The 24,192-nt window shown below is 44.0% G+C and overlaps 1 protein-coding gene across 3 annotated transcripts in view; it reads right to left on the bottom strand.

Moving 5' to 3' along the window:
• Window positions 1-23,560, bottom strand: part of LOC144668050 (formin-like protein 1) — a 280,427-nt gene extending 256,867 nt beyond the window's left edge. For 2 of the 3 annotated variants that reach the window (XM_078529804.1, XM_078529802.1), the window contains exon 1: window positions 22,977-23,559. In XM_078529804.1, coding sequence (XP_078385930.1) covers window positions 22,977-23,105 — 129 coding nt within the window. In that variant the 5' untranslated portion in view covers window positions 23,106-23,559. Of the gene's footprint in view, window positions 1-22,976 lie in introns of all 3 variants that reach the window. The other variant, XM_078529803.1, reaches the window with a different exon arrangement.
• Window positions 23,561-24,192: the final 632 nt, after the last annotated feature.

Genomic DNA, 24,192 nt, shown 5'->3' on the forward strand with positions numbered 1-24,192 from the left:
ACTGTATGAATGCAAAGGGAACAATATTATGACCCCCCCCTCCCGCGTTTGAGTGTGTGCAAATAAACTAACCCTTTCAGTTCATCCTATCTCGAATTTGCTATGATGGGGTTATTACTAGAAATTGGATCACACCGAAACTGAGGGGTTGGGAAATACCCAACTGCTTATAAAGGGGAAGCAAATCAAATACCTTTCTGTTTATGATGGGTGGTAGGATGAGAAATCAGAGCTGTTTAAATTAGCAACCCCTCCTGTCTGTAACCCAACCACAAGTATATTGAACGATGGAGTATTTACAACCCCCTGAGGTAGAGAATTCCAAAGATTCAGAACCCTTTGAGCGAAGAAATTTCTCCTCATCTCAGTCCTAAATAATCGTCCCTTATCCTGAGACTGTGCCCATGTGTTTTAGATTCCCTGACCAATGGAAACAATTTCTTTCAGCCCACCATAATAAGCCCATTCAGAATTTTGTTAGGTTTCAATGAGATCACCTCTCATTCTTTTAAACTGCAGAGGATATAAGCCCAATTTACTCAGCCTCTCATCATTGGACAAACCCTTTAACCCAGGGAGCAAATTAATGAGCCCTTGCTGTACCACCTCCAGTGCAAGTAAATCCTTTCTTAAATGTGGAGACCAAAACTGCACACAGTACTCCAGAGGCAGTCTCACCAAAACCCTATACAACTATGTCAAGACTTCTTTATTATTGTACTCCAATTCCCTTGCCGACACCACAATCGGGAACATTAGCCCCGATATTGACTGGTTTTGCCAGGGTTTCCAAGCTGTGGGTGGAGAGAAGGATTAGAAACCGACTTGAAACCAAAAGCCATTTGCCTCTTTGTGTGGACATAAAGGACTATCTGAAGAAGAGCAGTAGGGTTCTTTCTCATGTCCAGACAATTATTTATCCCTCAACCAACGTTACTAAAACTGGATTAACTGGCCACCATGTTTACCTACGAAACTTCAAAAGTAATTGTGAAAAAAAAAGTACTTTACTTCAAAAGTAATTTATTGACTCCGAATTACATTGGGACATTCTGAGAATGCAGAAAGCAATGTACAATTTCTTGCTTCAGAGCAGCAGGATTGGTGTTTCAGGAATCAAAGTTCAGTCTCTGTCATTCTGAAATTCAATTATGAATTTAAATTCAGCTATTTGCATTGTTTTCACGCTAACAGTAAAAACGTTTTTTTTCCTCTCATTCAGTTGAGAGTGTGTCTGCAACTGACTTAGTCAATGAATCTGAATATTGAGTGGGGCAGAGAACAGACCAAGAAAGATTTCTGCTCCTTGAAGTCACTTGGGTTGGAAATTGCTGGCAAACTCAATGCTACATATGACAAAGTACAAGGTTGGCAAACTCCAATTTCGCCACTTAGGAGAGAGGCTACAACAATGAGGGAAAGTGGTTTGAGACAAGTAATTGGTCATAACTCAGAAATTAACATTTTCACTGCCTACATGACCTTTATACAAAACTACAGTACTTGAGCAGCAGTTGCCATGGAAATTTGAGGAATTTGTCATAGGCAGATCACACAAAACACTTATCATCTGAGTAAAACCAGCCTTGTTCCTCTTACACAATGAAGATTGCGAATGCACACCTTACATTCTGTTCAGTCTAGGCCCTTGAATTCATGATGACCAGTCAGAAGACACTCCACACTGCCTGGTTAGAGTGCATCTTCCCTACAGATCCACAAAAATATCACTTTGTTTCAAACGCCACACTGTCTACAAAGCTAATAATCTTTTGCATTATTTAAGCTCTCTTTGCACCACATGGCTGCTTGGCCACCAGCTCCGGGTCCACTACTTAGATCAGGCTTGTCCAACCTTTTCGTTTGAAGGGCCACATTTCCATTTCCATTTTTTTCTCACTCTAAGGGGCCCATGAGCAAATTTCAGAAAAATTAGACTTGGCACAACATCAAACCGAATTTCAAAAAAAAAGTTGAAGTATTAAGAAACAACTTGCTGAGCAAAAATAAAGCAATGTCATAGCAATAAATTGTTAAGTTAAACAAAGAGTAATGAATAAAATCGACCATTAGAGTGTGAGAGGGACAGGGTGTGTCAGGTTCATTCCTAATCGCAGGGTGCTCACTCATTCACTCTCACCTACTGTGAGACTGGGTGTGAGTAGTGTACGAGGGTGAGGGTGAGTAAGAAACCTGAGACTGGGAGTAAGACAAACTCACAATTACTCTTTCACTCCCACACATACACATTCACTCTCTCACTCCTGCACACACATACTCATTCTTTCACTCCTACACACAACCACACAGACTCTCTCACACACACACTCAATCTCTCGCATACCCACTCACTCTCACACGCACACTCACTCTCACACACACTCTCACACACACACACACACTTTCTCACACACACACCAGCCAGCCTCTTCCCCACACTGCCGCTACCTCCACACCGGGCCCCACAGCCCTCACTCCGGGGCCTTGCAGCCAATGTCTTACTGCCGGGCCCCTGCAGTCTCTTCTCCCTGTGGCACCAACAGCCTCTCCTCCCCATTGCCCTTCAGTCTTTCTCCTCACCCAGGCCCCACAGCCTGTCCTCCCCTTGGCTCCCACTGCCTCTCCTCTCCGTGACTTTGTTAGCCTCTCCTCCCCTACGTCCCAGCAGCCTGTCCTCCCCCGCACCCGACAGTCTCTCTGTCTCTCTCTCCCCCCAGCCCCCATCATCCCCGCCTGCCTGAAAACCTCTTTTCTTGCCAGAAAACTCACAGACGCTGGTGTTTGCTGCTCCTCCAAACACAGACTGCTTCTCACTCACATTTGCCACTGTTAGAGCAAACATGGGAGAGGAACGGCCTGTGAGTGAAGGAGCAGCTCCTTGCAGAATCTTCCACTCCACTTTACCATCTGACCGGCATTTTGAAAACTGGTTACAGGGGCTACATAAAGGGGCTTTGCCAGCCAGATGTAGTCCACAGGTTGCGGGTTGGACAAGCCTGGCTTAGATGTTTGCTTCCTGGCCTCTGGGAATAATATAAATATAACTCGAATGGATTCACTCTATAATTTTCCATTATGCAAAAGAGAATCTTTGCCTCAATGTGGAGTCTCCTATGACGACCAATTTAAGACTGGGAACTCAATCACAAAATCAACAACAACCTCTATTTCTATAGCGCCTTTAACATAATAAAACATCCCAAGGCGCCACATAGCAGCATTATAAAACAAAATACGACACTGAGTCACGGAAGGTGATATCAGTTGAGATAACCTAATAAGTGAGGTGGCCTGGTCAAAGAGGTAGGTTTTAAGGAGTGTCTTAAAAGAGGAAAATGAGGTAGAGAGATGGGGAGGTGTAGGGAGGGAATTCCAGAGCTTAGGGCCTAGGCAACTGAAGGCATGGCCACCAATCATGGAGTGTATAAAATCAGGAATAACCAAGAGGTCAGAATTAGAGGAGAATTAGAGAGTTGTGGGGTTAGAGGAGATTACAGAGACAGGGAGGGGCTAGGCCATGAGGTGATTTGAAAACAAGGAAGAGAAATTTAAAATCAAGATTTTGCTTCACCAGTGTAGGTCAGTGAGCACAGGGCTGATGGGTAAAAGGGGCATGGTGCGAGTTAAGGCATGGACAGCAGAGTTTTGGGTGACCTCAAGTTTATGGAGGCGGTATGTGGGACACCAGCCAGGGGTGTATCTGAATAGTCAAGATAACCAAGGCATGAATTCATGTTTCAGAGTGGAGAAGCTGAAACCTGGACGAAGTCAGGTGATGTGATAGAGGTGGAAATAGGTAGTCTTAGTGATGCCATGAACATTAGATCAAAAGTACAACCTGGGTCAACTGTGACTCCAAGGTTGCAAACAGACTGGGCCACATCACAAATTATGACCAAACATCCCATAGTGGCTACGTGGCAAAGCAGGTTGGCACAGATTTTTTCTACACTATCCAGACCACCTTAAATTATGTTCCTTTTAAGCTCCTCTAATGGCGATTGCCCACTCAACCCAAGCCAAACTAGCCAGCAAGGTCCCAGCTTCTATTCCCAGTCTCAACCAAAACAGCCAGTTTTGAACTGAGCACTGGCAGGGCCACTGCCATTGGTTTCTGCACATCTGGCCAGAGGAGAAAGGGAAAACGGAGTCAGTCCTCCCATTACAAACACAGCCTAGATCTGGTGGGCCAAACGCCATGTTTCTGTCTTGGAAAATGCTATACAATTCCAATATCCAGTGAGACCTGCCAGAAAGCTTGTGCGCTTGGCAGAAAGGTAGGGGTAAGACTGGGTTCAGCTATGAAGCTCTCACAGTTGAGTGGCCCCCGGTACTCAACGCTTTGGACGCACATAAGAAGCAGCCATTTGTGTGCCTATGGGCCCATCGCCCAGTTAGTGCCTTCAGGAGATGAGGAGAGTAAAATATGCAAATATTTTGCTTAAATCACAAGTAAACAATTCAATATTTATGTACAAGTGAATAGATAGAAAGAAGCCAAACGCTTTGAAAGTCCAGCTCTTGCTCTTATTGCAGATGCCAAGGGGGTTTCTGCATTTTTAATCTGTTCCAGAATGAATCATAGTAGCATTTTCCATCAGAATTTTGTGTAGTTAGATGATAATAACCAACCCACCTTCAGGCGGATGTAAAAGAAAAATCCTAAATTAATCCGTTAAAATAAAGAACCCTGAGTCAACTCAAAATGTTGTCTTGTTTCGAGGGTGGGGTGCTGCACTTGTTTACAGCGTGTCACCACCCACAATTCACACCAACACTGGCTGCCCTCTGCAAATTAGGAAGCTTTATTAACTTTCTCCCTTCTCTGTCCTGTACTACTTTTCTTTTTTTATTCTTTCATGGTGTTTGGGCATCACTGGGAAGGCCAACATATGTTGCCCATCCTTAATTGCTACAACTGAGTAGCTTGCTAGGCTATTTCAGATGACAGTTGAGAGTCAACCACATTGCTGTGGGTCTGGGGTAACATGTTGACCAGACCAGATAAGGACGGCAGATTTCTTCCCCTAAGTGAGCCAGATGGGCTTTTATGACAATCAATAATAGCTGTCACGGTCACCATTACTGAGATTAGCTTTCAGTTCCAGATTTAGCAATTGAATTTAAATTGTACCAGCTACCCTGGTGGGATTTGAACACATGTCCCCAGAGCAATAGCCTGGGCATCGTGATTACTAGTCCAATGACATTATCACTACGCCACCATCTGCCCTATACCCACCAGCTAAGGAAAATGTAGAGTTACTGGAGCAATCACATGGGATAAAATCCCTTTTCCATACCCATCTCCTTCTCCCCAATGCAAGGTTCCAGGTGAGACTATGGCCAGGACATTTCGGATGGCGGGGTTTCCCTTCCCACCATCCATAGAGTTGGCAGGGAACACATCCCCACCGGCTCTGCCTGCCCCACAGCCATTTCACCGTCCAATCAGCAGCAGTTGGCATCAGACAGGACTTCTGCCCCTCACTCGTGAGGAAGTCCCGCCTTAAGAGAGCTGCCAGCCAATCTGATTGGCCCAGCAGCTCTCTAGTCCCTGCAGCGACAGAAGATGGAGTGGACTGAGGAGGAACCTAATGAAGACAATGGAGCCTAAGTCCTGGGACTGGATGGAAAGGTTAGTTTTTGTGGTCTCAGGGAGGGGTAGGTAGGGAAGGCCTGGATAGTGGGCAATTGGGGTGCCGGGGGAGAGGCTGGGAGGTGCAGCGGCCACTGGACCTAAAGGGGGGTAGGGGTGCCCAAAGTTAGATAGGGGCTTCTGATGGAAGCGCCCATCCCACCCCCACTTGCCACCCAAGGCGTAAACCTAATCATTTTCGGGCTTCCCCCACACTCGGGAAATCTTCCCACCAGCCTAACTTTGAGGCTGGGCGGGAGATGGCCCTCCAATTAGGGCAAGGGTGGGCCTCGCCCACTCCAGTGTAAAGTTGCTGAGAGGTTGGAGCAGGCGGGAACCCAGTGGGAAGCCCATTTGTCCTATCTCACGCTGCCTCGCTGCCGGACGGGGAGTGTGAAATTCAGGCCGGTGTAGTCCAGGGGCTGGAATATGAGGGGTGAAGAAGTGATGCTTCTGTCGTGCTGAGCTCTGGCCAGACTCTCGTGTGGAGTACCGCACTCAGCTTACGGCACTGCACCTCCGGAAGGTTCTATTAGCTTTGGAGGGGGTACTGCGCAGGTGCACCAGAATTATACAAGGGCTCTTAAAGGGAGAAATAATTAGGAAAGGTTTACATGAACTTGGCTTGTGATCCGCTTAAGTTCAGGAGGCTGAGGGGTGATCTAATTAATGTATTTAAATTGATAAAATGATTCCATAGGGTAGATAAAGAGAAATGATTTCCTCTGGTGGAGAATCCAGGACAAAGAGGCATGATCTTAAAATTAGAACCAGGCACTTTAAAAGTGAAATCAGGAAGCACTTTCTCACACAATAAGGTAGTGAAAAGTCAGCTTTCCCAGCGCTGTGGTCACGGGGCCAATTGCGATCAACAGGTTTTAAGCGTTTTGAGGGGGATGCAGTAAAGGTGGGTAAATGGTAGAGATCACCCATGATCAAATGAAATGGAATAAAGGGGCTGGATGGGCTAAATGATGTACTCCTGTTCCCATGTACTGCTCCTCAGTGAGTGGAAATTAGGTGGCACTTCTGCTTGTTTTGTTTTTAACTTTTTAACACAAACCGAGCTGATGGGCTCAGGTTTGATTCTGTGTCACGTGCAGTTGTTTGAGATAAGATCATGAGCAGCCGCCCTTCAATGTAGCAAGGCCTCAACTTGCTGCTCTTCCTCTTCTTAGTTTCAGATCTTTTCGCAACTGGTTACGGTTCTTGTTGCATTTCCAGTCTATGATGTGCTGGTTTCTTTCCACATCTCACACACACCCTCTGTTAATGAGGAACACAGCCTTGAAATGTCCTTTAGCATGAGCGGTCCAAATTTGGGGGAAGGCCACTGCCATTTTTGGGGGGGACAAAACCAGACGTCACACAGACTGTAAAGACGTCACAAGGATCTGCTGTGATTACATTTCTGCAACACTGTGACTCATATTCTGCAAATGGCTCAATATTCCCTTTCCTCCTGATGATACTCCTTTTGATGCTGCACGTCATAAATGTTGCTATTATATTTTTATGTAATTGTGCAACAAATTTTGCGTCGGAGAACTTTGCTCTCCCTGTAACTGCATTTTTCTTTCAAGTGTACAGTTTTTGATCAATGATAAGTTTCTGTGCTCCAATGTATGGACACCAGTACAGGGGAATGGTATTTGGTTCTTCAGGGTCAGTCTTTAATGAGTGCCCCATACTGCCACTTCCATACCAGCCGTCAGTTTGGCCCTTTGGAGATAGATTACCACACGTACGTGGAATCTACGGCCATTTGGCCCAACCAGTCCATGCTGATGTTTAAGCTCCATGAGTCAAATTATGGGCAGCTCACGTTTTGGCTCTCAGTGGCTCTCACCCCATCAGCCTGGACTGGATTTCTGTCCCAATCCCAGGGATGAAAGCAAATGCTCTGAATGTTTGCAGTATAGCACAGTCAAGAATTTACACAAACAATCAGCTTGCACATTTGACACATGGCCTCGATATCAAACCCCCACAATGACAGGGTGCGAGAGGATCATAAAAGCAAAGTCTAGCAGGCGCTAGAGACCTGAAATGAGAACAGAAAATGCTGGGAAACCTCAGCAGGTCTGGCAGCATCTGTGCAGAGAGAAACTGAGTTAACGTTTCGGGCCCAATTGTCATATTGGAATCAAAACGTTAACTCTGTTTCTCTCTCCACAGGTGTTGCCAGACCGGCTGAGGTTTTCCAGCACTTCCTGTTTTGGTATGGGAGAGCATCATGGTGGGTTAGGAATGTTAAATGGTAAATATGAGTCCTGAGCCTGCCATGTGCACACCCATTGCCTTTTTTTTATGGCGGTGGGAATTTGCGTCAGGTGAGTATCCCAGCAAAGAAAGATAGAAACACCTCTATAACATATTTAAATCAGATTCCCACATTACAACTTCGAGTCTATTTTAAATTCATTTGCTGCTGTGCGACATTTTGCAGGACTGGGGAAACCCGGCAGTGAGAGGGAGGCAGCAGCTGCTGGCTCCTGAGGATAAAGTGCTTTTCCCAGCACCTCCTCATGGGCCGGCAGGAGTCAATCCCCAGCCTCAGACGGAAGCCTTCTGCCTGGCCCCAGTGATCCTGTCCTCTATCTCACAGCCCCTCTCCCTGAAATCAGCGGACCTCCCCAGAAACCCGGCCCCTTGCTCGCTCCCGGTGGTCAGGGACCATCTCCAAGGTTCCCCAAGGTGCGACCTCCTGTTGCTATCTTGTTCCAATCCAGCTGTTGGTCAGCCCATCACTTTGGCCAGCTGCCATCCAGGAAACGGGAAAAAAAATTCTAGTGAAGCCCTGCCGTTAGATTCGTCAGGGTCTTGATGTCCGTGCAAGGTTTGACCTGCGCTGTCCTGCATCCTCCCAGTAAGCAATAGGCCCATTGTTATCATTTTCTTACTACCTCAACTTGACACTGCATTAAAGGGAAAATCCAGAGAGAAATTGTTACATTAGCATTCACTCCACTCTAATTAGCGATTATCTAACAGCACTTTGAACACATCTGTAATATTCAGCTCTGAAGAAGGATCATCCAGACTCGAAACGTGAACTCTGTTTCTCCCTCCACAGATGCTGTCGGACCTGCTGAGTTTTTCCAGCGTCTTGTGTTTTTGTTTCAGATTTCCAGCATCTGCAGTATTTTGCTTTTACCTTTATGTAATAATTCAGCTACCTGCTGAAATGTAGTCATATGTTAAGAGCATGTGCAGTGCGCAACGTCATCATTAAACACATGAACTGGCCACGTCTGTCTCTCTTTGCAAGTGTCTCTCATTATGTAACACCTGTCCTTGAATATCAATGGTCTAAACAATTAACTCTAATCACTGTAATGGGAAGTAAACTGTGGTGATCATTCTCAAGGAAACTGCAAATGCCTGTAGAGTTCAGGCTGCATGTTAATTTGTATCTTTGACAAAGTGTGACTTTCAACTGGCTAGTGTGTGACATATCAACAGTATGAAGGATTCGGATACAAGACTTTTACATGTACAGTAATACTGATGAGGTGAATACAATAATTTAATTGCGATGAGAGACTTGCACAGGAGATATTTTCTGATGGTTACAACTGAAACCCTGGCAGGAACATCGCATGTGGATCACAAAATCAATTTTAAAAGATGTGAGCATGTAAAATAATCAGAGTTTAGGCACTTTTACCCAAGAGAATGTGCACTGATGGCAGGCATACTGTCAACAACAGCACTGCAAAATTAACAAGGTGGTGAAGGCAAATATAGACATGTTGTGGTAAGTGTGGCAGGAAAATATAACTTTGGACCAATGGTTCCCAACATTCTCCACCATTGGGTTTTTCCTCACCTCATGGCTGAGTTTGCTGTAGACCATTTGATAGAGATTAATTCTGCGATTGGTCAACATCCTAGGAGTTACCATTGACCAGAAACTGAACTGGACCAGACATATAAATATGGTGGCTACAAGTGCAGGTCAAAGGCTGGGAATTCTCTGACGTGTAACTCACCTCCTGACTCCCCAAAGCCTGTCCACCATCTACATGGCACAAGTCAGGAGTGTGATGAAATACTCTCCACTCGCCTGGATGAGTGCAGCTCCAATAACACTCAAGAAGCTCAACACCATCCAGGGCAAAGCAGCCCACTTGATTGGCACACCTTTGGCATTCACTCCCTCCACCACTGACGCACAATGGCAGCATGTACCATTTACAAGATGTACTGCAGCAACTCACCAAGGCCCCTTCAACAGCACCTTCCAAACCCATGACCTCTAACACCTAGAAGGGCAAGGGCAGCAGACAGGTGGGAACGCCACCAGCTCGAAGTTCCCCTCCAAGTCACTCACCATACAGACTCACCTTCCATCACTGTCACTGGGTCAAAATCATGGAACTCCCTCTCTAACAGCACTGTGGATGTACCTACATCACATGCAGCGGTTCAAGAAGGCAGCTCACCACCGCCTTCTCTAGGGCAATTAGGGATGGGCAATAAATGCTGGTCTAGCCAGCGACGCCCACATCCCATGAACAAATAAATAATTTTTAAAACTCTATTGTCGGTGTATCATATGAATACTAGGATGATAGAAGGGAAACCAGATCGAGCTTGGGTTTTCTTCATATAATGATGTCTATATTCCTGTGGTGCTCTGGCTGTGGCTATGGCTGAGATTGACCAACCTGAATGACCAGAGGGGGAAAAATGGATTTTGTTTTTATATTTAAAAAAAAATACTATGGTATGCATCTAGTTAACATATAGACATTTTTGGACAATTCAATTCAATCAAAAAGCACCAATGTCAAATCTAAAGACTGCTGTTTAACTTAGTATGCCTTTGCTGCAGGCTAACCTTAAAGAGCTGTCAAGAGGCAAATATCATATTAGAGGAAAGCCTTGTCATTGTCACATCCTATTTGTGTGTGTTACTACAGGAGCAGTAAAATTAAAAAGAGGTGCCCTATACCTTGGATACTTAAATACCATATACTTAATATAAATACCAATGATTCACAACACCAGTACAGCAAAACTCTTCATCCCAAACTGCTTCAAACTGAGGACAAAGCTTTGAGAGGTTCCTGCTGTTTAGGGTTAATAAAGACAACTGCAGGTAGCTTAACGAAAACCCATTCGTCCTCATAAACATGTTCCATTTTAATAGATTGTCAACCCCACAGAGTAGATGGAGTGCAATGTGGGAAAATGTGAGGTTGTCTACTGTGGCAGGAAGAGTAGGAGCACAGCATATTATTTAAGTGGCGAGAGACTGCAAAATGCTGCAGTACAGAGGGATCGGGGTGTCCTTGTACATGAATCACAAAAAGTCTGCATGCAGCTAAAGCAATTATGAAGGCAAACAGAATGTTGGCCTTTATTGAAAGGGGAATGGGGTATAAATGTAGGGAAGACTTTCTACAACTATACAGGGCACTGGTTTGAGCACCATAGTACTGTGCATAGTTTTGGTCATCTTACTTAAAGGGAGACATATTTGCATTAGAAACAGTTTAGAGAGGTTCACTTGGCTGATTCCTAGGATGAAGGATTTGTCTTATGAGAAAAGGTTGAGCAGGTTGGGCCTATTTGAAGAATCAGAGGTTAATTTTATTCAAACATATAAGATTTTGAGGGGGCTTGACAGGGTAGATGCTGAGAGAATACTTCCCCTCATGGGGAATCTAGAACTAGGGGGCAAAGTTTCAAAATAAGGGGTCTCCCATTTAAAATGGAGATGAGAAGGAATTTCTTCTCTCAGATGGTCAGTGTTTGGAATTCTCCCCCCAAAGAGTGGCAGTGGCTCGGTCATTGGATATATTCAAGGCTGAATTGGTCAGATTTTGATCTAAAAGGGAGTCAAGAGCTATGGGAGGTAGGCAGGAACATGGAGTTGGGGCCACAATCAGGTCAGCCATGATCTTATTGACTGGTGAAGCAGGATTGAGGGACTGGTTGGCCTACTCCTGCTCCTAACTCATATTTTCTTATGTTCTCGTTATATCCTTTAATCCCTTCCCTTTCCGAGAAGATGTCCACTTATATCCCTCAAACCATAATAGCTTCTGCTTCAATGCTCTTCCCAAGGAATTATCAAAGTGTAGTAATTATTGTTATACAGGTAAATGCTACTGGCAAGGGACACAGCAAAATACCACAAGTAGTAAGTCAGTTAAATGAAAACAGAAAATGCTGCAAATACTCAGCAGGTCTGACAGCATCTGTGGAGAGAGAAACAGAGTTAACGTTTCAGCTTTATGACCTGTCAAATGAAAGATAATCTACTTTGGTAATGTTACTTGAGGGATACATGCAGGCAAGGACAATCTTCATCAAATCACACCTTTGTATCTTTCACTTACACTTAAACAGACAGACATATTCCCAGTTTAGTGTCTCATCTGAAATTGCCCCTGCAACAATGTAGTATTCCTCAATACTACAGAGGGATGTCAGCCTCGCTTATCTACTCAAACCCTAGAGTTGGGCTTGAACCTTCTGACTCAGGTTCAGATTGTCATTTAACCATAAGCATTAACCTTTGAGAGAAATAAATGCTTCCTAGATTTCTCTTCTTACTACCAATTTCTGAATTTTTAGTCTGTGCACTTGATACTTAAACTCTTTACCTCATAGTGGACAGAGTCCGGTCTCTAACTCATAGTGGACAGAGCCTGGTCTCTCTAACTCATAGTGGACAGAGTCTGGTCTCTCTAACTCATAGTGGATAGAGCCTGGACCAAATTTGTCATTCCCCTTTATAAAAAAGTTCATGAAAGGGAAGTTTGAGGGTCAGTTCACTCCCTGAGAGTATCGGAACAACCTCCTCCAAGCTTCAGATTTAAGGGCCAGCAAATTACTTCACAGTAACAGATAAAGCATTAAAATCACCGTGTGGAACACACTGCTCTCTGTAAATCTGGTAAAGTTGTAAGACATAAGAGCAGGTGCAAAATTTCCTTTCGGTGACAATTCTCTTTTAAATGTCAGCCATGACCTGTGGATAGCACTTCTCCCTGAATCAGATGGTTGTGGGTTCAAGTCCCCCTCCAGAGGGGTACACTGAGGTAGTGCTGCACTGTCACAGATGCCATCTTTCAGCTAAGATGTTAAACAAAGGTTCTATCTGCCCTCCCAGGTGAATGTAAGAGATCTACTAGCACTATTTCAACGAAGAGCAGGGGAGTTCTCCCCAATGTCCTGGTCAATATTTATCCCTCAACCAACATCACTTAAAAATAAATTATCTGTTGCTGTTTAAAAGAGCTTGCTTTGCACAAATTGGGTGCTGTGTTCCCTACATTGCAACTGTAGCTACATTTCAAAAGCACTTCATTGTTTGTAAAGTGCTTTCAAATATCGTACGGTCATGAAAGGCACATTATAAGTGAATGTTCTTTCTTTAAGTAACTAGAAGTTTTAAAATATTTCTTATTTTCCACTTCTGGCTTTTTACATTGCCGCCGAGTTATATATTTACAACAGAGAATCACACTCTTCAACAATTTATCCAAACTATAGTAACATGTAAGCTCTGAGGCAGCAGACTGGATGGCAAACAATCCTTTCAATTCAGCGGCTAATTCATTCCTAATTGTTGAGATGGATGTCTTCACTCACCGTTTGTTAAGTGAGTTCCAACTAAAACCAACTTAAATATTCTCAGAGATAAAAACAAAAAAACTACTGTGGATGCTGGAAATCCAAAACAAAAACAGAATTACCTGGAAAAACTCAGCAGGTCTGGCAGCATCGGTGGAGAAGAAAAGAGTTGACGTTTCGAGTCCTCATGACCCTTCAGCAGAACTGAGTAAAGTTAGGAGAGGGGTGAAATATAAGCTGGTTCCCACCTTAAACCAGCTTATATTTCACCCCTCTCCTAACTTTACTCAGTTCTGCTGAAGGGTCATGAGGACTCGAAACGTCAACTCTTTTCTTCTCCACCGATGCTGCCAGACCTGCTGAGTTTTTCCAGGTAATTCTGTTTTTGTTTTAAATATTCTCAGCCTAGCTGTTTATGGGGTGTTCACAATGTGGCACCAGTTGGCACTGGATGCGTATCTTCACTCAAAGACCACAATATGCACTGACTGAAGAATGGGAAATTTACTCTGCTCTAGCACAAAACATAAGATCATCATGAAACATGGAAAGCAAAAAGTCCACTAAGACCCATCAATCTCACCCCAGACACAGACCTTTGCACAATCTACCATGTCCTGCCTGATCCCCAAAGGCAGTCAAATAAAACTCTTCAACATCTATCAATATCTACTCTTTAATCATGACACTTTTCCTCTCGACAGCTGACATTTCAATTGCCCCAGCAGTTCAGAATGATCATGTTCCATGACGCATTTAACGAGCTCTATCCATCCTATCTCCCTAACCTTCAATCCAATTTCTAGATACACACTGATCCATTAATCAACACGACATTGGCTCCTTGCATTGGGTGGCTGTTGCTGACATCTGATTCCAATCTGCAGGTTACTTTCTTCCACTTGCTCTGCCTGGGACGCTGTTCTGAGTTAAGCCACATGGTTAGGGTAGAAAATTGGGACTTTATCCAGCCCACAGCATTCCTGATCTGATACTGCTTGGTACCTGCTAGTGGATGTCCAAAGTGAAATGTGATGCAGCTTTTGATATTCTAAGCACAATACTAATCTATTTAGGACAGCGCCATGAAAAACAAGCTGCACAAGCAAAGAACAGTCCTCACATCTTGTATCCACTGTATCAATGTGACAAGGTCATCTGTCAATCTCTCAGTTGTGTATAGGCCCTTCTTCACCTTGGTAACATCTTGTTTTTTACTTCTATAGAATAACTGATTAAAGCTCCTAATGTTTGAGTACAAATTACTTCAGCAACCATCAGTTTCGCTTGTCCTCGTATTCTACAAACCAGGTATGGCTCAGTAACTGCAAATAAGCCTTTCTAACACTGATCTTCCAACAGTAACACCTAAATAATAACTGGCAAATCAACTAAAGTGCCAACATTATATATTTCCCATTGCTAACAACTGCATGTTAAATTCCTTGTCGAAGCACAATGTAACCACAAATGTCGGTTTTCTACATGGGTATGGTATACTATAGAACAGGTTAGAACCTTCCTGTACTAGACCCTAGGGACACCATTTCTCTATTTACAATACACATCGGAATTTTTATCTGATTTTAAACTATCTAACTTTTAAGCATTTTTGCTCCTACAGCTGCCCACTGGAACTAACCAGCTCCCCCTCCCAGCACCTCCCCTTTCCCCCGTCAGCCACAGGGGCCAGAGGGACTGAACTGTATTCTTCTTTGTGATTGGCTGAAGCAAGACAGAGTCAGGAAAAGACCAATGGCTCAACAAGCTCTCATGTCGTGCTGACTTACTGTAGCCTAAACGTACATCAAACTGCAACCCAACCTCACGGTCACACACACTCCAGGGAAAACAGAAACAAAATACAAATTTAGGGGAAAGGAAACAAAGAGAAACTCCTCTCTGCACCTTCTAACCTATTCTATAGTATACCATACCCATGTAGAAAACCGACATTTGTGGTTACATTGTGCTTCGACAAGGAAGTTTAACATGCAGTTGTTAGCAATGGGAAGTATATAATGTTGGCACTTTAGTTGATTTGCCAGTTATTATTTAGGTGTTACTGTTGAAAGATCAGTGTTAGAAAGGCTTATTTGCAGTTACTGAGCCATACCTGGTTTGTAGAATACAAAGGTACAAAGGCAATCAAGCAAGCTCCAGGAGATTCCGTGACTGATACCATTCGTCCCCGTTCACCCACATAGCTGCTACAACTTGAGATGTCTTTCGCTAACAGGAAACTTCTCCACCTCCCTTTTGAGAGACTTCAACTACACCACACTCACCACATCTACCGGAAACGTATCCCAAAGGTTGACAAGAATAACTAAGTCCTGGGACCTAACCTAAAAACTGAATGAAGAGGCCAGCAGGTGTGGACTGTGGTTGAGTGTGACATTCAAACTCAGGCCCTCTACTTGGAAGACACTGAATGGTGAGGCATCTCATGATAAAAATTTTTTTTTTCACTTGTTGTAGTAACATTCTGTTAAAACTACATCCCTTTTACTCACAAGTAGTTGATTCTGATGTTTCTCCAGCATATTAGTCTCCTTTGGCCTGTCATTAACTTTGGTCTTCAAAATGAACCTTCTGACTTTACCTAGCTCAGTCATATCAGTATTATTCTGTATATTATAATATTCACCCTCCACATGAACGCACGCTTGAGTTCGTATTTAACAATTGTCAAAATAATGGCCAGCATTTAGATGGCTTGGAGCTTCAAGGTTCCTGAATGGCACGACAGCACATGGAGGACATGGATCTACCAGGCATTAAAAAGGAAAAAGCTAGTCTTTAGATAGTGCTTTTCTTGGCCTCAAGTCATCCCAAAGTGACTTTGAACTGTAGTCGTTCATGCAATTTAATCTGCTCAATGCAAGGTCTCACAAATAGCAACATGATAATGACCAGAAAATCTGTTTTTTGATCTTGGTTGAAGGATAAATTTCGGCCATATATTCTGTTCCTCTTTGTAATACCTGGGAGGGAAGAAAGGGCTTAATGTCTTATTCAAAAGGTAGCATCCCTGACAGTGCAGCACTCCTCAGTACTGCACTGAAGTGCCAGCCCAATTTTATGCCCAACTCTAAGGAGTGGGACATGAATCCATGATCTTCTGACTCAGAGATGACACTGAGTATTAGAGTCTTTACATCCATTGCAGAAGTTGTGTAAATTCTTACATCATGTCAAATGGGTAGAATCTTGCCATGAACAATGGATGTGGTGCCTGAGACACACACCCAGTGTTTCTTATATTACTGTCCAAGGGCTCCGTCCCCTTTCGCGTATCACTCCCTGCAAACTTGCTGCCTTTGTGACCCTGAGCTGCCAATCAAGACCTGTTTTGGGGCTCAATGTTGACGGAGTTAGGGTTTAGCACTGTCCCCAACAGCTACAGCGCAATGGAGTTGTTTTTCCCGTTCCTGGATGCCAATCTGGACCTGCACAATGGTTTGGTTCAAATCAGGAGCTGATGGTGTGGGGCCTGCATCTCATTACTCTGTGCTGCAGCAACTCTGTAAGATATCCTGGAGCCTGATGCTGGTTGGCACTGAGGCCAGGCCAAAAAAAAAATGTGTCATGTGATTGATTTTTCAACAAGTGGAGATGGATCCATTTGGGAACCACTGAGAATTGCCCATGAATAGAAATATAACAACGTTCTTCAATCAAAGGGTGCTGTTTAACAGAGTTTTGTTATTTATTAAAATCTGAATACTAGGAAATGATGCGTGTAAAGAAGGAATAAAAGCGAAAGTGTGAATCTGCTCTTTGTAATACATCCACGGCCACAGGATCTATTCATTGCATTAAAACCTTATTACTCACAATCTGTAACTGCACATTTCAGCTTTGTTCTTTCATGTGCGGTTAGGAATTTCACTGTCTTCAAAACTCCCTCCCAATGACTTCGACGTGCAGAAGTTGCATGTATGACATACATTCTGCTGGCTGGTACCAGCACATGATACTCCAGAACAAACTGTCTGAGCACTGAGAGGGCTCCCCACCAATCTCTCACCCATGCAACAAAACCCTAAGACCCCCTGGCGTCTGCAGAGCGCACAAATTATTGGCGTTTCACGCTAAGGAAAGTAAGCTGTGTAACTCACAGCCACGCACACTGCGCACTGTCACAGCCCCATGGCGTGTTCCTGAGAGGTAACTGGCTGCAACACTTTAAACTCCACAGGGCCACTTCAGCACAAATTGACACGTTTATTATTAATCCTATGTAGTTCCAAGCTGCCGAACTCTGCAGTGCAATCTGCACTTCAATTACAGCTCAATGTCACACGTTCAAAGTCTTCTGTTATCTATCTAGTCTGATCTACACACCGAGCTTTTTAAAGAGATGAAACAATTAGACACACACAAGCTGAGGATGTGATATCTATATATTTATATATCCAGCTCTAGAAGTTTCTTGAGGGCGACTGATGATTTCTCAATAACATTTGATGACTTTAAGTCTTCAAAATAGCACTAAGAGCGGTTGGCGCAAATAATTGGCACAGAAAGCAAATATCACATTTTGAAACTAGAATGCCTTTAACAACTGGATTTCTGAGCTTAAGGATAGTTATAGAACATAAAAATACATGGACCAAAAAAGGCCAAGTAACCTATTAAGCCTGTACTGTTTACAACATAGGCATTAAGGATTACCTTACCCTGCTCGTTAAATCTCTCAAAGAAAGTCTTGCCTACTTCATTTCAAGAGAAACTTCTGCACAGATCCCTAAATTAGTCAAAGAAGTCATTCTGGATCAAGAAAAGGCAGGTGATGCCAGAAATATACAGCAGGTCTATCGAATCGGAAAAAAAGGGCAAAATGGGTTAAAATCCCAACCCAAAAACTTAGCCTGTCTTGTGTCCTTCCATGGTACCTGCTGTGCACTTCAAGCAGCTTTCCCCCCACCCCCTGTCACTTCACCTTACTCTGTTTCTGTTATTATTTCAGGCCCTAGGTTGGATCACTCTCTTGTCATCACCTCCAGTACCAATTTTTTGAAATATTTATTCATTCACAGGGTGTGGGTGTCATTGGCAAGACCAGCATTTATTTCCCATTGAAAATTGCCCTTAAAAAGGAACTGCTGAAGTCCATCTTGTGGAGGTACTCCCACAGTGCTCTGAAGAAGAGTCATACGGACTCGAAACATTAGCTCTGCTTCTCTCTCCCCAGATGCTGCCAGGCTTGCTGAGTTTTTCCAGCCTTTTCTGTTTTTATTTCAGATTTCCAGCATTTGCAGCACTTTTGCTTTTATTCTCATGGTGCTCGTGTTTGTTTTTGATACAACTGAGTGACTTGCTAGGCCATTTCAAAGGTCAGTTAAGAGTCACCATAGTGATGTGGGTCTGGAGTCACATGTAAAAACACGCCCGGTAAGGAGAGCAGGTTTCCTTCCCTCAAGGTCATTCATGAACCAGTTGGGTTTTGACAACAATCCGGTAGTTTCTTTGTTACCATTGCCAATTATTCTCTAAAAAGAAAGAACTTGCATTTATATAGGACATTTCATGACCTCACCCCAAAGGGCCTTATAAGCAAGGAACTCTCTTCAAAGAGCTGTCACTGTTTTTTTATCGGTAAATGTGGCAGGTAATTTGCGCACAGCAAGCTCCCACAGAGGAGATAAGCGACCAATTAATCTCTTTTTTGGATGCATGTGTAAATGATCCTTTCTCCACTAATTGCCCTCTGGATGGACTTTTCTCCGTTCAAGTTCAGGTTTTATCCTTTCCCCAACCAAGTGTGAAATTGAAAGCTGTGACAATTAGTTGCTGCTTCTCTTAAAGCTTGTGCCAAGCCCGAGTGGAGTGTTCAGACCTTGCGGCAGTGCCAACTCCATACAGCCCACTGGATGAAGCTGAAAGTCGGGATACCAGCCTTGTCTGGAAGCAGTGATTTAGGAGGGTGATAGTGCTGTTATTTGCTGTCCTGGTTATATACCTAATAGAGTTGCTGAATTTGTGAGAAGGGCCCTCTGTAAATTGAGAGACACTCCATGGTGACCCCCGTATAAATAGAGACACTGTAAGGACCCTCCAGTAAATATTAAGAAATTCTTGAGGACTCCCAGCCAAAGAAGTAATTTTGAAGTCACTGTTGTGGTTAAATGGGCTCTAGCCCAAACATCTTAAAGGCACTCATCGAAGAGCCCAGGACTTTTCTTTACCAAGCCTGTAAAGACTGGCAGGCAATGGCAATGCCATCAGGATACAAAATCTTTGCTACTCTGCAAACTACATGTGTCACAGAAAAGGATTTAAACCCGCAAAAGATGGGGAGATGGTGATGAAGAGGTAATGTCACTAAACTAACAACCCAGGGGCCCAGGCTAATGCTCTGGGGAAAAGTAATCAAATCCCACCATGGCAGCTTGTGGAGTTTAAATTCAGTTAATAAAATCTGGAATATAAAGCTAGCCTCAGTAATAGTGACATGAAACTATCATCGATTGTCATAAAAACCCATCTGGTTCACTAACACCCTTTAGGGGAGGAAATCTGCCACCCTTATCTGGTCTGGTCTACCTGTGACTCCAGAGCCACAACAATGTGGTTGACTCTTGGCTGCCCCCTGAGATGGCCTAGAAAAGCACTCAGTTCAAGAGCAATTAGGGATGGGCAACAAATGCTATCCTTGCCAGTGATGCCCACATTCCATGAAAGAGTTTTTAAAACATACCAGAAATGTGGTGGGGGTTGGGGAAATGCACTTCAGAGGCTGACACCACAGTCAATGCTTCAGTGTAAACGAGCCTCAGAGCTAGGGTTCAGCAACATTGAGAGAGCAGGAAGTCACTACTTTCTGTCACTGCAGAAACGCCCTAAGATGGTGATGCTGCCTTATTCACTAGTCGAAATGATAGTTTCACGTAAACTAGGGCACCTTTTGACCATTATCAGTTTACTTAACCTTGCACTGATGGCATGCAGGCTGACATACTGGATTCCAACTGTCAACCACACCATTAGAGGGACAGAGCAGGTATGGAGTAAGCATTAAAGTGAAGGCATGAATTAACTCAAGACTACATGTCCTAGCAACTGATCTAAGACCGGAACAGATTAATGTGTAAAAAGAGGGCCAGTCAGCATTCTCAGTCAGGGAACAGTAGATAGTGCAAGGACAGGCTACTCAAAGAGTTAATATAGAAACAAACTAATACTTTCTAGCCCACTTTGGTCACTATGATTACATTAGGATTAGAGAGTTACAGTAGCTGAAAGTGAAATGCTTTAGCTACCTCCAATGCCAGAGTGAAACATTATCAGTCGGTCCTAACTTTTAATAAATCATACTGCAAGGATGTGATCATGCCAGCGCAAAATTTAAAATCAATCACTCCTATTGCTGCGACTAAGCACAATCGTTAGGGTGCAGGACTCTTTCAGGGATTAGTACTTGCTGTGAGTGGGAACTTGCGTGCAAGTTGCTGTTGCATTTGTCTAAGGAATAACTGAACAAGCTTTAAAAGTTGTTGCCTGTTTTGGCATTTTGGGCCATCCTGGGGAGATGGAAGGCATGGTACAAATGCAAGGCCTCCTTCGTGGATGGTGGATAATGCTGAGTAAATATTACTATTGAACCAGGGCTGCTGACTGGAACTTGTATTAAGCCATGGGAAATCTGTGCCTTTGGTAGCTGACAGCTTATCCAGGTTTCCGTGTATTGACAGCAGTCATCAGGCTCATAGTTGGCAAAATTGCTACAATTGCCTTGACTGCATCTTAATGTCATGCCATTTGTACTATGCAACAAAAAAAAGCTCACACCACATTTGATCTTAACACCATATTATGTCATATCAATAACCATTAGTGATGATTTGTTCCCTGACAAGGTCACTACTTTAAATATTAGACAAATGTACAATTAGCTGCAGACATCCTCAGTGTGTACAGGTGCATACTGTGACCACATAAATGCAAAAATGCCACTGCCTGTGACAAAAGTATCAACATCCTGCTTTCCAACAACCACTGCCCTGATATGGGCAACTTAAAGCCTCTTACTATCTAGTGGTTAGCAAACTGAATTAAAATCTTCAATGCATTAGAGCAGAATTCACTAGGACTTTGCTGACAGGATAAATATAAGACAGAGAAGTGCTTCAGCTGATGAGCAACTTCTCCAATAGAATTTAACCAGTGATACAGTCTCAATTTGATAATTCAATTAACTTTTCACCAATAAAATTTGATCACTCTATAATTTGACATAAGTATTATAAATATGGCAGCTAATTGGACATTCAATGCTTTAAAAATTGGTAACTTGGATTAAACAACTTTGAATTAAAAAGGGGGTTTTATTTAATTTTAATTACATATGATTGTGTGTCAGCATGTAGTCACAAGAGCAATTATTTTTCCTTCCGCTTTGGGCTATTTCACCACAGTGGAATTCTAACTCATGCCTATATAGTGACCACAGCTTAAAGACAGTGCTTAGACAATTCAACCATGAGCCCTTTGAGCAGTGGATCTATCTACTGAAATGGGTCTGCGTCTCAATTATGATCACTGTAAATGGGTGTTGTCAGACAGAGCATGGAACTCATTATTCTGGATTATCTCTACACGTGTAGGAGTGTCAGTCCTGGAGGTAAATATATCAATCTAGTAAAGAGCACCACTGTCCAAGAAATGCCTGTCAGATCAGTGATTGTAGAGCTGCTTAACTCGGCTTCTATCTTTTGATCTTTCCCACCCTTGTATCAAGCGACTGCTCTTTAGATTGTGCCTGACCGACCTTAAACGTGATTCAAGTGGGCCGGGTAGTTGGAGTGAGTTTTAATTAGTAGCACATGTGCAAGTTAAACAGTAGCAGATTTGAATTCCACATGTAGCACTAGGAACAATAATTCACTTAAAATGCTGCAAAAGCAGGGGGTGTTTTAAGCCCTGGGATATTGTTTACATATACAGACCTCTTGTGGATACTGTAAATGAGCAATTAGCATTTGCAAGGACTCAGGTGGAGGCATTGACTGTATCAACTCTAGACAGTCACTTGAACACACTAGATTTCAATACAAACTTGGGAGTGGGTGGTGGTGGCTGGAGTGGTGGGGGGGGGGGGATTATTTTACAGCTTAAAAATGCTTCTGACATAGCCGAGATTTGAACAGAGGTCAACAGGTGTGCCATCTAGACATGGGCTTCGGGCTAGCGCCCAACTGTCCAATATATGCCAATCATTTCTTTGAGCTACCAAGTCCAAGATTAGAGATCACTTTACATTGCACATGAATCTACATTGGTAGAGGGCTTAAGATCAAACAGGGATGGTTTCAGTATTTATCACACAGTGTTTTCACATCTTGTTCCCCTCTCCCGGTAAAGTACATGTAAACTATGGTTTGCATTTTCCCTTGGTTTCTCGGGGTTTTTACACCCTTTCTCCCCCCTCAGGTGTGCATTCTGTATGGTTACCAACTGGGGTTGGATGCATTCTTGAAGATTTCTCGCATGACCCACCTCTAACCACCCCTAGCTAGCTTGCCCACTAGCTCCCCCCTCACCCCACAATACACACACCCCCATTCCCAATATACTTAGAACAAAGAGACAAGGAAGCAGACCATTTTAACCCCTCCTATGACATTTCTCCCAGGTTTGGTCTTGGGAGGTTAATCTTTGAGTCCTGGAGAGTCCAGGGTAATCCTAGTGGGATGGCAACTCTAGTGCATGTGTGTGTGTGTGTGTGTGTTTTACTCACCAGCACATGTGAGAATCTCTCCTCCAGCTCCCCCTCGTTAGCCGGCATGGGCTGCTTGGGGACAGTCGCCTGCTGGCTCCTTATCTCCTTCCCTGGGGACACTTCCATCCCCCCGGCTGCATTCCCCATCCTGGAGCCGGCAAAGTGTTTCAACACGTTGAACTTCACACTATCCAGGATTGACCAGCGGGTGACAGTCCGTATTAAAAAGAATAAGAAGGGGGAGATAATCACACGGAACAAAGAGCACCGGCAACAAGAAGACTCAATCTACAGACCAAAAAGAAAATCCTTTAAGAGAGAGACAGTCTCCACTTTATGTCCTGCGAGTCCAGCCCAGTGATTCGGAATTATTTCCCAGCCAGTAAAATCCATTGCTGAACCTTCACATCTGGAATGAGAAGTCCCAAGCAGCAGCATCAGCTGGTACCTCCGGAGTGTGCCCCTTGTATCCACAGAAGGAGGAATGGCAGTGTGGCTCTGCTACAGAGAGAGAGAGAGAGAGAGGAAGTCAAGCTCACAATAAAGCAGCAGCAGTTACAAATAGCAGCAGGGGCAGGTTGGGGTTTCCTGTTCAATATTGACCCTCCCTCCCTCTCTCTCTCTCTCTCTGCCCTGCTGCTGTTGCATTGAGCTTGTCCCCTGGATTGCGGACACTCTGCGGATCGCTGGACTTGGGGGGGCTGGAGGAGGTTTATAATCTATTTATTGCATTTGCCCCCAAGGCATTATGCAGGATCCGCTCCGGTTGTTGCATTTAACCACCCCCCACCCCCAAACTAGTCTGGCTGATCAGCTGCACTGGCTGCATTTAGTGAATTTAAACATCCTTTGCTGACCCCAGGGTGTTGAGGGGGGTTGTTTGCGGTGCTCCTCTGTCTATTGGGCTCCACCACTCCCCCTGCCCAAGGTTGCAGAGCCTGGTTTCCTCTTATTGCAGCGCTGGGCTCTGGCGTTGCAGCCTGCCTTCCCCCCTCTCCCGGCTGGGCTCCGGTCCGGGCTGTACAGAGGGAGCTCTCGGTGCGGCTGTACCCATTGCCCAGGAACTGCCAGGCACCTGCCGGAGCTGCCAGCCTCAGCAACATTAGCACTGGAGTCAGGAGCACACGCATGGTCCTAGTGCCCCACCACGCTACACCAGCTCCTGTTGGAAATGACAACGCTGGAGATGTGTTGAGGCGCCTGCACCAAGCTGAGGCAAAAAAAAACTTACTTA

This window comes from Cetorhinus maximus, chromosome 25 (assembly GCF_964194155.1).
Source record: "Cetorhinus maximus chromosome 25, sCetMax3.hap1.1, whole genome shotgun sequence".
Classification (NCBI taxonomy): domain Eukaryota; kingdom Metazoa; phylum Chordata; class Chondrichthyes; order Lamniformes; family Cetorhinidae; genus Cetorhinus; species Cetorhinus maximus.